Genomic DNA, 16705 nt, shown 5'->3' on the forward strand with positions numbered 1-16705 from the left:
ACGGGTAAGTGATTAATCAAGTCAAGTCATCTTTATTTATATAGCACTTATATACAGATTGTGTCAAAGCACTTAATAGAATCAAATAGAGTGTCCGAAATGTAAAATGGCAAGATTAAACACTTTTACTTTACTTTAACTTTAAAGACATTGACAAAATGTTCATTTGGAGTTGGAGTAATCATTTATAATGTAACAATTTACAATACGAAACATTGAAAACTTGTATTAAAGGGCACCTGTTAGCCTTTTTATAAAGGGGGGTCCCTAGAATGTGTCTGTAAAGTTTTAGCTTAAAATACATCACTGATAATTATGCAATAAAAAGAAAAACTATTTTGAGTGAAAGCAGAAACACGCTGTTTTTATGAATGTCTCTTTAAATGCAAATGAGCTGCTGCTCCCGCCCCTATTTTTGAATAGGACCGTGTCTTTACAGCTCTTAGCTCATATCGCTGGCAAAAAAAAAAAAAAAAAACATCTATTTAGTTTTGTATGTCTATTGAACTGAAATCATGCATTTTAAACCATGGCTGCATTTTCCAAAAGCACTGTAAGCCCAAAAACATTTAAAAGTGAATTTTGCACTGTTATGTGGCAACAAATGACAATCATCATTTAATGGACAGATGCAGTACATCTAACTATATAGAACACATTTGTAGTTTCAAAGTAACTGTTCTATTCTTCTATTCAGACAATATGTGATTTTGAAAACAGCCCACCATAGATTCAACTAATTTGTTTAAGTATTAATTTGGGAACAAACTAAGCGACAGGCTTTATGAGTAAATTGTTGAATCATTCACTCAACCAATTTACTCAAACACACTGATTCATTCAGGAATGAAAAGTGACTGTGTTGACTCATTCACTCAAAAGATTCATTCAAAAATGCTGGAACAGTAGATACTATTGTGTTTTGTTTGGGAGATACAATTTAAAAATTATTTTATTTTTTCTAAGCAAAAACGGATAAGTAACTATGATCAATGTGTCTCAAATTGAACTTTTATATTAACTTCTCGTGCTACCTGTGTTTGTTTAGTGCTGCATCAGGCATATTTAAATAAAATCATTGCAATATTTTTTTTTTTCTGAGAAAATACACTTTAGTTTTATACAAATTAAGCATGCAATTAACATTGTGCTATTAATGTCAGTGGGAAAAGCTTGCTAAGCTCATTTTTATTCAAAAGTAAGCTAAGGTTTTTTTTTTCCACTTTCTATTCACCTTCTATGCAAATCTGACTGGTGAGTGAAGTAGTGTGCATAAAAATTGCTCTGTTGCCTATATTACTGGCAATTCACACAAGCTCTTTAGTGAATTGCATGCTAAAAAAACAGTGAGAAAAAAACAGAGCGTTCAAAAAAAATTTAGTGATCAGTGGGTGCAACCAATTACTAGCAAATTCCCCTACTGAAAGCTTGTTTTTGTGTATGTGATACAGTAAGGCTGTGAATTCATCCTTTTTCTGACAATAATTCACACTTGTGGGGATAGAAGAGGTGTCTAGGCATTGCAGACCGTTAGCAGGAAATTTGATTTGCTCGTGGCAGTTCAACCGGACCTGTGAGGACATGTTTTATGTTACCATGGAGAAGAAGAGGAACAGACACTCTAGACACTCAGTGAAAATCCTTTCAAGGCTCAAAAAGCGCAATGGTCTTACATTAGCGTAAGAACAACAGTAAATTGCTATGGTTATCCAGTAAAAGCATTTAGAGTGATCATGAAGTGCCTGTACAATAACATGAAGCAAGATGACGTCTGTATCCAGTGGCCGACTTCCAAACAGATAATACACTCATTACAACTTACTCCAGTTCTGTGACTACGGAATGCAACAGATAGAGCTTAGGTTCACAAAAAAACATAAATTCTGTCATCATTTACTCACCCTTATGTCAATCCAAAACTCACCCGGGGGTCACCAGAGGCACTTGGACAATTTTAGAAAAATAAAATAAAATACAAATATCTTGATGTTATTATGCTTCCGTTTTGCATTGTTACATTTTTTTATGAAAACGTTTCTTAGGCTTGTAGCTTACAAAATAAAACACCTGTTTTAAAGAAATCGCTGATAGATTAACATGGCCTATTTGTTGTAATTCTCAAGTCTCGTTTGTGCATATTCAAATGCACAATATTGTCGAGGAAGCATTTTTTGGGGATCTTGACTGCTTTTTTGTGTTGGAAATGACATTAGAGTAAGTAAATGCTGACCGAATTTAAATTTTAAGAGGTGAACTGTTCTTTTAAACATCCTAACACAGGTCAAAATGTGAAGGTTTCAACCCAAGAACTGCTAAATGGACAACGTTGATCGATCTGAAGGTTTAATGTGGATTTAGTTACAACCAATGTGCTCCTGAGCAAAGAACTCTATAGGGCTTTGTGCTTAAAAAGACACTGTATTAAAGTAAATGAAATAGGCTACACATTACAGAAAAAGTGGCTCCTGATCATTCTCAAAAGGAGAACATTCAATAATTCATGGATGGAATGAAAAGATCTCACATATCCTTATGTACTTTTTTATGAAACGTCTCCCATCAGTCGGGCTGTGAGCTCATTTCCTGCAGTTTCCAGCCTGGGTGATTTGAGGTGTGTGAGTCTCTCTGCTACGGCCAGATGGTTACACTTCAGTAGGATTGATGGAAACGTCACGCCTGTTACTCACAGTGTGAGTCTATTCAATACAGATGCTACTAGAGAGATTTCTTAACTAGCATTTGTGGCTAAAGATAATTTATTAAAGTGCCCCTATTATGGATTTTTGAAAATGACCTTTTATGCAGTGTATAACTTAGCTCTAACTGAATGAAAACATCCTGCAAAGTTTTAAATCTAAAAGTGCACCATGTATTGTCTTTTAAAAGAAAGACTTGACTCCGGATCATTGAAACAAGTCCCAAGCTGTTTCATGCTGACGTCAAAATGAAACATTAGCATATTGCCCACCCACTTGTTGATCTTTTCCTGTTGGTCTGAAGAAAAATGCACATTCATTTGCCACTAGTTGCCGTTTTTGGAAAATTAAAAGCTCACAAACACTTCTTTATAAATGAAATCAACCAGTCACTGGAGGGGTTTGGAAAAATGAATTGTTAAACAATTCTTTTGGGAGTCACTGAACAAATGAGGTACAAATAAATGCATATAAGAAAATGAATGTGTTTTGACCTTGCATGCATGTCAACCTATTATTTGGGAGTCCTAAAACCAAAATATGAGCCTTTCATAACTTAAAAAAAAACTTAAGTTGGATGTTTTAGATTGACAGTTTTGAGGTGCTTAACACACACACACACACACACACACATGCTAAAGACTGTAATGACTGTCAAAGATTCCTGCAGGCCATTTGTGCATTTGAGAGTGTGTGTGCAACAGTAAAGTCACATGTGCGTCTAGCTGCTGTGGCATGTGTTAATGACCATCATTAGCACCACATAGTGAAGCTACAGTAGGTAACAGGACAGTCACAACAGGACTGTAAACACAGCAAGATATGACACAGACTCAGACCAAAAATGCTGTGAAACACTGAAAACCTCTAATGACCCCTAATGGATGAAAACCAGGTTCTCTTTGTTAATAGAACAGGACTGGAATATAATTGTCTAAATATACTACACCTTGTCAAATGTCTGATTAATAGCATCCGCTCTGAAATTGAAGTAAAACTACATTTCTGCTGAAGGTATCTATCAAAGATGTAGGTCTTGAATAAAATATGACGCATTAGGGATGTAATACCTCACTTCTGCCAGTGCAAAAATAGAGCTCTAATTGGAAAGCTCATATATTGTCATTATAATCATAGACCTCATTGCTCACTGATGCTGACTCAAAAGTCATGTAATAAACTCTGGCGCGAGACGTCTCTGCATCTGCTTGACCTGATGGCCAATGCACAGCTAAGACTGGTTAGTGGCTGGAGTTTTTTGGTTGCTAAGGTGTTGCTATGCAGCACAGAATGATGGACAGAACGTTAGATAGAACAACAGAATGAATGCTGGAATGACAAAACAACAGATAGATGAACGATCGAGAAAGATACTAGATAGATAGATAGATAGATAGATAGATAGATAGATAGATAGATATTGTTTTTCAAATATATTCAATGTTCAAAATATTCTATATTTAAAATGCGATTCATTCTCTGTCTCTGTTAAGGCTGCTAGTTTAGTGAGGCAAAGAAGACCAAGAATATTTCACTTCCTCAGTAGCAGCTGCTGTGGCCGAGGGTCAGGTTTTGTTTATCTTGATTATGTATAATTTGGGGGTCTGTGTGATGTGCTTATTCTTAAGAACCACAAGTACTGCAAATGTCTCAGCAATGGCTTTGCCTTTATATTTGAGGCAGGCTACCGTCTTGCCTTTTGACTTGTATATATTCCTATCTGCTATACTGTGAAATGCATGATAAATAAATAAAACACGCAAACAAAATGTATTTAAAACAACTAAATAAACATACTCATCTGCATCAATTTAAAGGATAAACTCAATATTTCTGTTTTCTGTCTTTACACTGTCATTGAAGTCTAATTACAAAATTAAGGGCCAAATAAGAACCATATTACAATCATTTGGTATTCATGATGTTGCCAAATTTTATACAGATGGGAAAATCATTATGAATGTTTATATGGTCTACCTGGCGAGAAATATTATTCCATTAACAGAAACCGAAATCTATTTATCATTTACACAGACCGAAAAGCAAAGTATGACAACAATTTCAAATTGTTGCATGTGCCTGGACAAAGAGTGTCTAAATTACATAAAAATTAAGCATTGCATAACCGTTACATAACTTATCTTTTTAAATGCTGGCGTGAGTTATTGTGACAAAAGGCATGAATCATGCTCGCACACCTGTGTTTAAACAGTGAAAGCAGCATGCAAGTGTTGCACTCAAAAGACAATGTTGTTTTTAACCTTGAATAACTGAGATTGACACCTGGCATTTGGAGGCAGATATTAATCAATTCAAAGAGTGTTTCATTATATCTCACCGGTTCATTGAGGAAATAAATCTGGATTTACACACGCTACAATGAGCCCAATTTCCTCTTCCTGGCAGGATAAATCATCCTCATATGGATAGGCAGCCTTTGTGTTGTTGATTGGGCCTCACTTTGCGTTTCTTATCATTTCGGTCTAATTTGTTCTTGGAGGAATGCTCAGACCTTTAACTTAATCCCTTTTTTATTTTTTAAAAAATAATACATTAAAGGTCTTTAATCTTACAGCACGCGACCTTTAAGGGAACCGATATAAAGCAATAGGATAAGCTTAATGAATGTTTTATCAAGGATCATCTCAAGGTGAGTAGATTTTCCTCTCTTGGTTTAATAAGCTCAAATGTCAATGATATATTCGACGCGATCTGCGATTAACAATCACACTCCCATCTTTAGAGCAACGACAGACTATACTCTGAAGAGAGGGGGATGGATCTGACCTGGCCCAAAGCCTAGAGCTGTTCTCATGGCGGCCGCTAAAGTTCTGTGACAAATAAATATAGAGAGGTTTTTTTTCCAGTTTCCAACGCACTTTGGAGGAAATTCAAAAAAAGGGCCCGTTCAAACAGAACATGTTAAGAATGCAGAATATATAAAGATACATTTTAAATATATGGCTCTATATGGCTAATTTAGTATCACTGAAACAGTGTAGATTCAAGATGAACGACTACATTGGATCTGGCGGTACCACACAAAGTCGCACCACGCAAGTAACTCCGGGTAACAGTTTTTATGAAGTGTTCATTATTGCTTTGCCTATCGTTTACAGATCGCTTAGTATGTATTTGTGCATTTTTTATCTAAATCACAGCAGCGTCACTCGGTTGCGAGGTATGGACGCTGTCAAACTTCTGGCCAATCTTAGCAGTGGGTGTTTACAATCCTATTCAAACAGTGTGTTCTGATGAGGGGGGTTAAAAACACGAGAGAAAATAGTGTGTAACTTCTAAACCGTGGTGTTTATGAGGTAGAGATATTGGTGACTTTATAAGGGGACCTCAGGAACAGTGCAAAACGATTGCTGTGAAACACTGAAGACCTCTAAGGATCATCGATGGATGAAAACCAGATAAAATAAGCAGTTCATGACCCATTTAAGTATAATAATCCAGGTGCAAAACTGAAAAAGCCCTGGGATGCATCACAGCAAACAAAGATTAATTTAGTGTAAAAAAAAAAAAAAACAAGAACCATGCACAATGATTTAGACACAATGTCTGTTCTATATTGTATCAGTATGTGTTTGGTTCTCTTGGTACTTTTAGTCCTGATCAAATGTGCATGATAACATTTAGTCCTTTTTAACACCAAAGCTAAACATATAAAAAAGGCATGCGCATCAGAGTTTGGATTGCAGAAAACGATCAAAGATGCTCTCTAGCTCTGCACATGTTCAGGTTTGCTTTTCTCTTCTGTTTCTGGAAGGCAGGGATTTGTGATAGTATAGTAATAAATGCATTAATTAGCGGTGGAACTTCAATTTGAAGAAGTGTTTTTAATACAACAGACACTGAATGAGTGTCATCAAAGTACAAACAGCTAATAAAAACATTACAATAATCCATAAGTAATCATCAACACTCTAGACTGTCTTGTGAAATAATGACATGATTTCAAACATGCCCTCTCCATCCTCATATATATAGACCGACACCAAACTTACACAGAGTTGTTTGAGCCAGTGTTGTTGTGTCTGTTCAAGTTGCATCTAATATATGCAAAGAAAACATGCATGGTCTAGGTCTTTCTTACTGTGTTATTCTGTTTTACAAACTATCATTTACAGCACTTTGAGCTTGCACTGGGTTATTAATGTCACCCTAGATTACAGCTATGTGGAAACGTTCTTCAAACAACACAGAACTCTCCACATGAGCCTTACTGATAATACTTCTAACTCTTTTCAGATGCATGTCATTTCTCAACTGATGGCCTTTTATTTCCTGCACTCTCAGGAATTTTGGGTAAAGGGAGCCCCCTGGTGACTAAAATCTAAATTTGTAACAATAGTAAATACGCCACTGTGGGATTTCCATTTAAATGTAGTTCAAGTGCTATTGTTAAGAAATTATGGGTTTAACACTAATTATATGGTATGGGTAGGTATTTATATGGTAGATTAAACAGACAACAGAAAGAACAGTAAATGCTACATTATAAATGTAACAGTAAATGCTACTAAATTATACATTATTAAGTAATATAGTAGTACATTGAAATGTTTTTTTTTAATTATAAAGAAGTATAAAAATTGTATGTATGACTAAGTGAAAAAAAAAAATAAAATAAAATAAAAAAAAAAAAAAAATATATATATATATATATATATATATATATATATATATATATATATATATATATATATATATATTTTTATATTATATTATAATTTATTAAAGTGTATGTCACAGTGACACTTGTGCATTACTGAGCTGGATATATATTTGTGTGATATCTTATATTTGTGTCATATTTTCTGCGTCCTATTCCAAATAAATCAGTAACTTTAAAGCTTTTATTTTTTATTTTCCTTTTATTTATCGCTGTAAGGCTAAACAACACAGCAGCGCATCACAACAGCACTGTCCATTGTCTAAAAGCACACTTTTTATCATAACAAGAGAGGAGGTTGATGATTGTCAGTAACGTAATTGTCACTTTCCACAACCCAGTTTGTTTGTAGAAATAATGTGCATGTTTATCAGACATGAACATGCAAATTGGTGTAATGAAACTGTCCTGGCCAAACTCAAGGTCATCTAATTATCAGCAACAACAAACAGGAAATACTGAATTTACACTAAATCATCGCTCCTATTCTTCCGTGATGACAGTGCAAGGAACGGTTTCTTCTGCTGCTCCAGCGACGGAACCGATACGTAACAGCAAGCCACGGGTCTCAGATGAACAGAAGATATTTGGAAGCCTTCTTCATTACAAAGGTCCGCTGGTGTGCAGACACATTTGACAAGGCATGGGAGAGTTACCATTGCGGGAACTCAAAGACTTAATTATGCACTTTAAAATATAGATCACTACATCAATTAACACAACCACTGCCGTAACTCAACCTCACTTCTGCCTGCTCAGTTGCGGAGATGATTCTCGTTTTGGCTGGAGGTGCCATATGACCTGCTCTAGATCCTCTCCAGTGAATTTTATCAGTCTAAGCAGCTGATAAAAACATTGCAATAACCCACATGCCATTCACACCACTCCAGTTCATTAATTAACATCTTGTGAAGCAAAAAGGTGCGCTGGTACCGAAACAAATCCATCAAATCATTTTAACGTTAATTGTTTTTGTCCAAAGTTCTATCCAAAACAATGCCTCCTCCAGTGCAAAAGTTCATCTGCCGTTGCCCTGTCGCACCACATCGTCTCTCCTGATTTAGGCAAGACACCTTTCTTACTGGAGCATTATTGTGGATTATAAACTTTAGCCAGAAGCAATGTGCTGAAATTAAAAACATCTTGATGGATTTGTTTCTCAGAACATGCAGCTTTTCGCTTCACAAGATATTAAGATCCACTGTGATCCAAGACAACCACTTGTGGATCGCTGTGATGTTTTTATCAGCTGTTCGGACTCTCGTTATGACTGCTCCCATTCACCGCAGAGGATCTATTGCTGAACAAGTGATGTGATGCCAAATTTCGACAATTTTGACAAAAACAAACTGATCTAGATCTTGGATGGCCAAAGTGTAGTACATTTTCAGCAAATTTTCATATTGGGGCGAACTATTCCTTTAAGAACATGACGTGCAGAATTTAAAGACTTTTTTGTGATCTAACAGTAGATTTGTGTGGAAGTTACTAGGGGTCAAAGGGTGGAAAAACACTGGGAACAACACTTATGCTAATCTAACCACCAACAGCTCTTCAGTGTGATTGTGAAATAAAGAGGCTGAATTCATTCCTCTTAATTGCTCTTCATTTGGCTATAAGACAAAATCTTTAATTGCTTTCCTCGCAGCCATCCAGCACGGTTGGCAACCAAAACAACGGAGAGCAAATTAGCCCCCAATCTGCAGCATCCCAATCGACGACGCAGAGAGGCCTCGTAATGAATTCCACCGGCTTTGTTCTGCCCACTCAACCCCTTTACGTCCAAGAGGCTTGAAATAAAATAGTAAGATTCAAATCATTATAAATGCATTCTCTAAAGAAACAAGACCTTAATACTGTACAGGGGTTGCCATGACAAAGACAGCAGTGAAATACTGGCCGTCATGTCATTCTTGGAAGTGCATTAATACTCATTGCTCGCATTGTGTTTTGCACGTGTAGCCCATGCATAAGGCTACGTATAAAGCCTGTTTAACATGATGTTCTGTAACCCTTTATAAAACAGTCAACCTGTTGAACAAGACCAATACATTTGTCTATATTTTAGAGTTGGATTTTCAATTAAAATTGGATTTGACAAAGAGTCTCTTTAAACACTCCCTCTGTAAAATCAAACATTTAAAATAATCTTTGAACTACTTCTATGGTTTTGATGTGAATTATTTTTAAGGCCAAATTTGATTTGTTATAATTTGCTGACGTTTTAATATATATATATATATATATATATATATATATATATATATATATATATATATATATATATATATATTTTTTTTTTTTTTCATTTAGACCAATTTTTAGACCAATTAGACCAATTTTAACTGACCAACTGTACACTAAGGCAAATTTTAAACCAAACTTATACAGTTTCCCAAAGCAACAGGCTGTTTTGAGGATGCATTACGCCCATAAACGTCCACCAAACCCTAAAAATTGGTTTTTGGACCCAATAGCATAAATACCGAATCTAGCTTTTTCAGAAGAAATCCCTAATGAATCCTGTCCCTCATATCTCACAAAACCAAAATAATCATGTTTATTCAGTGAGTGGTCAGCTTTTACCGTTCTCTAAATTCCACCCAATAAATATCCGAAACAACAGTAGCGCAAGATATTCTTTCGAATCTGATCATTTTGCTCATGTTTTCCACATATTGGTCATGCTTGGATGTGATAACATTGTCAACACTGAATCTAGCTTTTGTGTTTAACCCCCTGATAAATACCTTAATAAAAGTGCTTACCTGATCTTCTTAAAAATCCTATGTTTGTTCTTTAGGTTTCTTAAGCAGCCAAAAATAAGTCTTGAATGCTAAGTTTTAAATGCTGCAATATATTTTTTAATATTGTTTACATCTATAATAACAGAATAATACATGATTAATGTAACCCCTACTAGTGTTTATCTATTACAGCAATGTCCACACTCAAACTTGCAATCTAACTTTTATGCTTGCTTAATGGTTTGAAGACGATACTCTAAAGCATCTGTGTTTAAGAAAAAATTGTCTTAAGTAAAGTTTTAACCTGACCTGACCGACACACACACACACACACACATATATATATATATATATATATATATATATATATATATATATATATATATAAAACACACACACACACACACACACACACACACACATATATATATATATATATATATATATATATATATATATATATATATATATATATATATATATATATTTGATATAGCCTAACTGCACTAACATTAATCCGTAACCAAATATCTGACATCATTTTACCCGCCCTGAAAGTTAATAAACAAAACCATCAGTGAGCGTGCCAAACTTTTCCTCAGCACGAAGTGTTGAAAGCAGCAATGAAACTCTCATCACTTGCCTCCCTCGGTGTTGACAGACGCCCTCTGAACTTCCCGGCTGACCCTCTGAACTGCATTTTTAATGACCCGGGTCTGGCTCTCGGTCAGGTCCCGGTTCGCTCTGCCGTCATCGGACTCTTTAGGCTTCACGGTCACAATGTTTCTCCTGGAGAGCTTGGACGAGAACGTGCCCATGTGGAAAAGCAAATCCCCGAGTTTATCAACAACATGGGAGATGGAGGCGGGGTGACGACGATTGCCCGAGGAGTTCCCCTGTGTTTCCGAGACAAATCATCTTAGTTCACTTATAAACCCTAATGTGGGCAGTCCATTAAAAGGCGCCATCGGCGGACGTGCGCCACCTGGAAAGCGTCCTTTCTATTAAAAACACAGAGGGCGCTGTAACCCTGCCTATTCTGAACAGTGTAGCCATTACATAAAAATACAATATGTTCAGCAGATTTGTTTAGAGCATCATAAAAGTGTTTGTCTCTTTATATTACAAAAAAACATTCCAAACAATGTTAATATCACTACTTTATGAATCAAAATCACCACTTTATGAATCAAAATCACTACTTTATGTATCAAAATCACTACTTTATGTATCAAAATCACTACTTTATGAATCAGAATCACTACTTTATGTATCAAAATCACTACTTTATGAATCAGAATCACTACTTTATGAATAAAAATCACTACTTTATGTATCAAAATCACTACTTTATGAATCAGAATCACTACTTTATGAATCAGAATCACTACTTTATGTATCAAAATCACTACTTTATGAATCAAAATCACTACTTTATGAATCAAAATCACTACTTTATGAATAAAAATCACTACTTTATGTATCAAAATCACTACTTTATGAATCAGAATCACTACTTTATGAATCAGAATCACTACTTTATGTATCAAAATCACTACTTTATGTATCAAAATCACTACTTTATGAATAAAAATCACTACTTTATGAATCAGAATCACTACTTTATGTTGTCACTCAGTATGGTTTGGAACATAAGGTACATTATCTAATGTTGTGTATGTTTGTAGACTGATCAACTTTAATTTGGTTTAGTTAAAAGTCAAACACGTAGTTTCTACAAAAGCATACGCACGTGAAAAAAGTGTTTTTGTATACATGTACATTTTATTCAATACAATCCATTCCACACATCCATACTTTAAAATCAAGGCTCAGTCTACACCACAAAGTTAATCCCAGAAGTTCTAAAAGTGAAATAAACTTTCATGTCAAACATCCTCACAAATATTGATGATAATTTTCTACCTTCAGAAAAACACATCACAACAGTGGAAAAAAGGAAAAAAACTATATATAAACTATATTACTATGCAATATGGACAAAAACATCCAAATATGTAATTAAAATTACAAAATTACAAAAGGAACTGAACTAAGATTTGATGTACCAGGAATACTTCAACTAGTCCCTCTTTTTGGTTGATATTTAAGTTACTATATTGCACAAATATAGCTTTGCATCCCAAATGTCAAGTGAGGACAAAATGAGTTCATGTTGCTATCAAAGTCACTGACTATAAAGAACCCTATGAGTCTTTATTTAAAAAAAAAGAAATAAAAAAAAAAGAAATGGATCAAATAATTTTATTCAATAATAATGCAAAATGTGAGAGTTGACCACAAGATGTCAGTATCAGGAAAGAAGATTTTAAACACCTGCTGAATGTGAAAATTAACCACATCTTAAAAGTGTATGATACATTAAGCTAATTTATTATGAAATGCAGCTATTAATATTAGTGTATGGATGTGAATGACTTCTGAATGTGAATTCCTGAAATTAGACTGAAGCAGCATAAGGGATGAGATCTGTAATTGAACTGAAGGAATTACAAAAAAAAATGGAATATGTTGAGAACTTATTGTCCTTTCTGTAATTTCAAATTCAAAACTCAACATTCTGTGGAGCCAGTTGAATTCAAATTCTAGCTGAAGGGTTTTCTTTTTGTCATTTTAGCACCTGTGAGACATTTCCGAAGTGTTAAACTAAAGCCATTTATGAAACAATGATGGAAGCACTGGTGGCTTTAAAAGAGCAGTTCACCAAAAAAATTTAAATTCTGTCTTTATTTACTGACCTTCATATCATTAAAAACCCATGTTACTGTTTGTCATTTCTATGTTTGGTACCTTTCTCAAACGGTCTCCATAGTCCTCATTCACTTTCCCTGTAAGAAAAAGCAGCTAGGACAGCTAGGAGCAGCTAGGACATTCTCTGTAAATATCTCCATCTGTTTAATGGAAAACCAGCTTTAAAGGAACACTCCACTTTTTTTGGAAATAGGCTGATTCTCCAATCTGCGGGTCTGGCGATAGCGCTTAGCTTAGCATAAATCACCGAATCCAACCGCTTTTCATTTTCCGCCACTCTCAGTAACCAATACAACCACAGAAGAGTTTAAGTTTTAAATAGGAAAAATTATGAAACTATCTGGGAATTTTTGAATGTGATGCGACTGGTCTAATTGTATTTAATGATCTATGCTAAGCTATGCTAAAAGCGCTACGGCTAGACCTGGAGATCAGCTAAGTGGATTCAAAAATAGTAAAACTCATAGCTTATTAACTCCAGGGGAGGTGGAGAATGACCCCATTTATTTAAAAAAAAGGATTGTTCCTTTAAATGATGACAGAATTTTCCTTTTGGGGTGAACTATTTCTTTGACATTACACTGATGCAGCTGTAGAACAATGTTCAATCATGACCCAAGCCGTTTGCTTGTGTAGCATCCTCTGGTCTGAACTTTTTCAGCTGTTCCATGAAACCTGGATTCGGACACGAGGCGGGTCGAGCTGACTTCACCAGCGCAAACGTGTCTCCAAAAGGCAGATTTTCCTTCAGCATCAGATACCCAATGACGACCGAAACAGAACGCGAAACTCCAGAATTGCAGTGGACAAGTACAATTCCCTTCTGGAGAGAGAAACCAATTGTTCAGTCAAACAGCAAGAAAACAAATTGTTTCCAGAAGCTACCGGAATCCCTCAATGGAGGCATTTAATTTCACATCATTACATACTCCATTATAAACCGTGTAATTAATCCTATGCTAATTGCAAGGAATTACAAAATTGCAAGTTACGGGTGAGAGAACCACTTTTTCCGCCGAGTTGAGAAGAACATTATTTCATTACCTGAGCTGTTGTTTCCCTTTGCATCACAGACGACATAATAAATTAGGCGACGGGAGGCCCTACGCTCGTTTTACAAAGGAATGGAAACTTATTTCCAGCAGCCATTGTAATCATAAACCTTAGTGAATTTGAATCATGAGGCAGTGTCAGGTTAAGGGTGACCGGCGACACTATTTAGTAAAGAGGTTGTATGACAAACAATGGCCCGTTAGTGATATGATCTTTCTACAACTCGCTAAATAATGCATTGCGAAAACTCAGCATCCATTATTCAGCACGCCGCACGGTTACCTAGAATAGCGGAGTTAGCCATTGGATGACCGTGCCGTATCACATAGGCCAGGCGCTAAAGCCCAACACTCAGGTAATTACACTGAGCGAATGAAATATTTCTTTTATAAAGCCGCCAGACCTCCATTCGCTGGTATTACATTACGCAAAATGCAGCATTTCTGCAAAAACATTCTTGGAATCTTAAAAGACGTGATCACGAAACAAAAGGCAAACGTTACCTCAGCTTTAGCCTGGTCTATAAACTGTGCGCACTCCTCGATGTGAGATATGATATCAGTGTCAGGTAGATCCAGTATGCTCAGTGTTTTATAGATGAACAGGTCAGGAAAGGCATTTTCCACGCCGTATGCAACATTTAAAATATGTGTGACCTGAAATCAATGGAAACATATTATAAGTCTTAAAGTTGTTTAATGATAAAATACGTAAAGACGTAATCATAAACTCACATTACCTTGTATTTCCTCAAAGTACCAAAGTCATGAGCGGCGTCTTGTGACCCTTTGAAATAAACATAATTAAAAATTAATTCTTATTAGAGCAGAACAACACAGAACAGAACAGAATATGACTTATTGTCAGAATATATTATTTATTGTCCTATTTTGGAAAATAGACTCTAATAGCATAGCCAGCAATCAGATACTCGGATACAGATGCAGTAGTCATTGAAAATGCCATTAAAGTATGGATGTATATAGAATAATATATAATAGCATATTAAATAATGTTTTTTTACTTTTTTATTTAGACTCAATATTATATATTCATTGTGTTTAATCTATAATTACATATTTATTTGTCTATATATATATATATATATATATATATATATATATATATATATATATATATATACACACACACACACACACACACATATTTATAATACATTTATAAAAACTTTTGTCTATATATATATATATATATATATATATATATATATATATATATAACATTTTTAAATATTTTATAAAGATTAAAATGTCTATTCTACGTGAGCCGAGCAACCTATTTTTCATAACATTTTATTTATGTCACGTTATAATTTCGTTTTTCTTTTTAAGTGCCAAATAAGAATACAAACTACTCACCAAGTAATAGATATGGCTTAATATATCCAACTTGAAGATCCCAGTTATGATCCTGAACATATCCACATGGAGTTTCAGGCTGTACCGTTTCCTCAACCACCTGTACAGTGGAACCTTTCCATGTCTCAATAATCCGCCTGCCGCTCAAACTCGTTACTCTGGTGCATTGTTTCCGCAAATTAGATTTGGAGAAGGATTTTATCTCTTGTGCGAGCGACTGCATCACATTTGCGGTGGAGCTGTCCAAGGCAGAAACGTAAAGGCTCCAAATCTGAGGTCGTGCTGCGAGACGGTTTGTTGCTCCCTCGCTAGTAATGCTCGTCTACATTTCTGTGACCTCGATACTACCTGGAAACCGAGAAGATTCATTAGCGCGCCTCAGCATAATTAGGCTACCTGGGGAAGATCAAAACAATGGTGACACCCAAAGGAGAGTAATGCAACTGCATAAGCGAACCTGTCTCATATCATTTTATTCAGGCGGTAATTTGAATAGTTTGACGTTCGGGCATAGTTAGCACATATGTATTTATTTATTGCGATGTATTTGTAAAAATTGTATTAGGGTGATTTTATGAATAACAACAGTGGGCTGTCTTGTTTGCGGCGAGTGATTTGACAGTCAGCTCTTCAGAAAGCATGTTTGAAAACATCTTTATAACTTAACTTTATTATGCTATATATATAATACAAATGTAAGAGATCGAATAGATAAATAAATTGATCGGCGTTTTCAAAACGCTTCTTCGTGAAGCTTCGAAAGCCTCGTGAATCGTTTGTTTCGAATCACTGGTTCGGATCAAAGCGCTTATCACGATCTTCAAAATATCCAAGTCACGTGATTTCACGCCCAGCGTAAAAACATCGGGTCGGTTTTATTATTTAGTTTCGTTTTAATATCTTTAATGGTGTAATTATTATTTATTAATGATTTAATAATACATTTTTGAGTTATAGTTAAGTGTTTCTAACTGGCCGAAATGTCATGCACATTAAACAAGCCTAAATTATTTCATAATAAATGGTACCGGTTTGTAAATTATATCTAGTAGTCTATACTTTCATATAAACATTGTGATTTGTAAATTTATAAAACGTGCCTCATGCACGTATGGGCTGTTGACGTTACATTTAAACCATTTTAAAGCTTTTCAACCTCTGAATCAATTGAATCAATGGCTTCGCAAATTGATTCCGTTTTTTTAAAACCGAAGCATCGCGTTATTTTCATCACTCATGAGAGCGCTTGCTAATTTTTAGCTATTCAACCGTTTGACATACACATTCTTGATTTAAAAATCTAAGAGACTTTTATTTGAGTAAAAAGTTATATCTGCATTTGTGTGTATGAAAATCGCCAAATAAAATGATTAGCTT

At 35.1% G+C, this 16705-nt stretch overlaps 1 protein-coding gene across 1 annotated transcript; it reads right to left on the reverse strand.

The window, feature by feature from the left end:
- Positions 1-11935: 11935 nt before the first annotated feature.
- Positions 11936-15671, reverse strand: dusp19a (dual specificity phosphatase 19a). Its single transcript, XM_043249423.1, has 4 exons — positions 15329-15671; positions 14689-14735; positions 14453-14605; positions 11936-13719 (listed from the first exon to the last, which is right to left on the reverse strand). The coding sequence occupies exons 1-4, from the start codon at positions 15549-15551 to the stop codon at positions 13501-13503; spliced, it is 642 nt and encodes a 213-aa protein (XP_043105358.1). The 5' UTR covers positions 15552-15671; the 3' UTR covers positions 11936-13500.
- Between the last annotated feature and the right edge of the window lie 1034 nt (positions 15672-16705).

Source organism: Puntigrus tetrazona, chromosome 9, assembly GCF_018831695.1.
Source record: "Puntigrus tetrazona isolate hp1 chromosome 9, ASM1883169v1, whole genome shotgun sequence".
Taxonomy (NCBI): domain Eukaryota; kingdom Metazoa; phylum Chordata; class Actinopteri; order Cypriniformes; family Cyprinidae; genus Puntigrus; species Puntigrus tetrazona.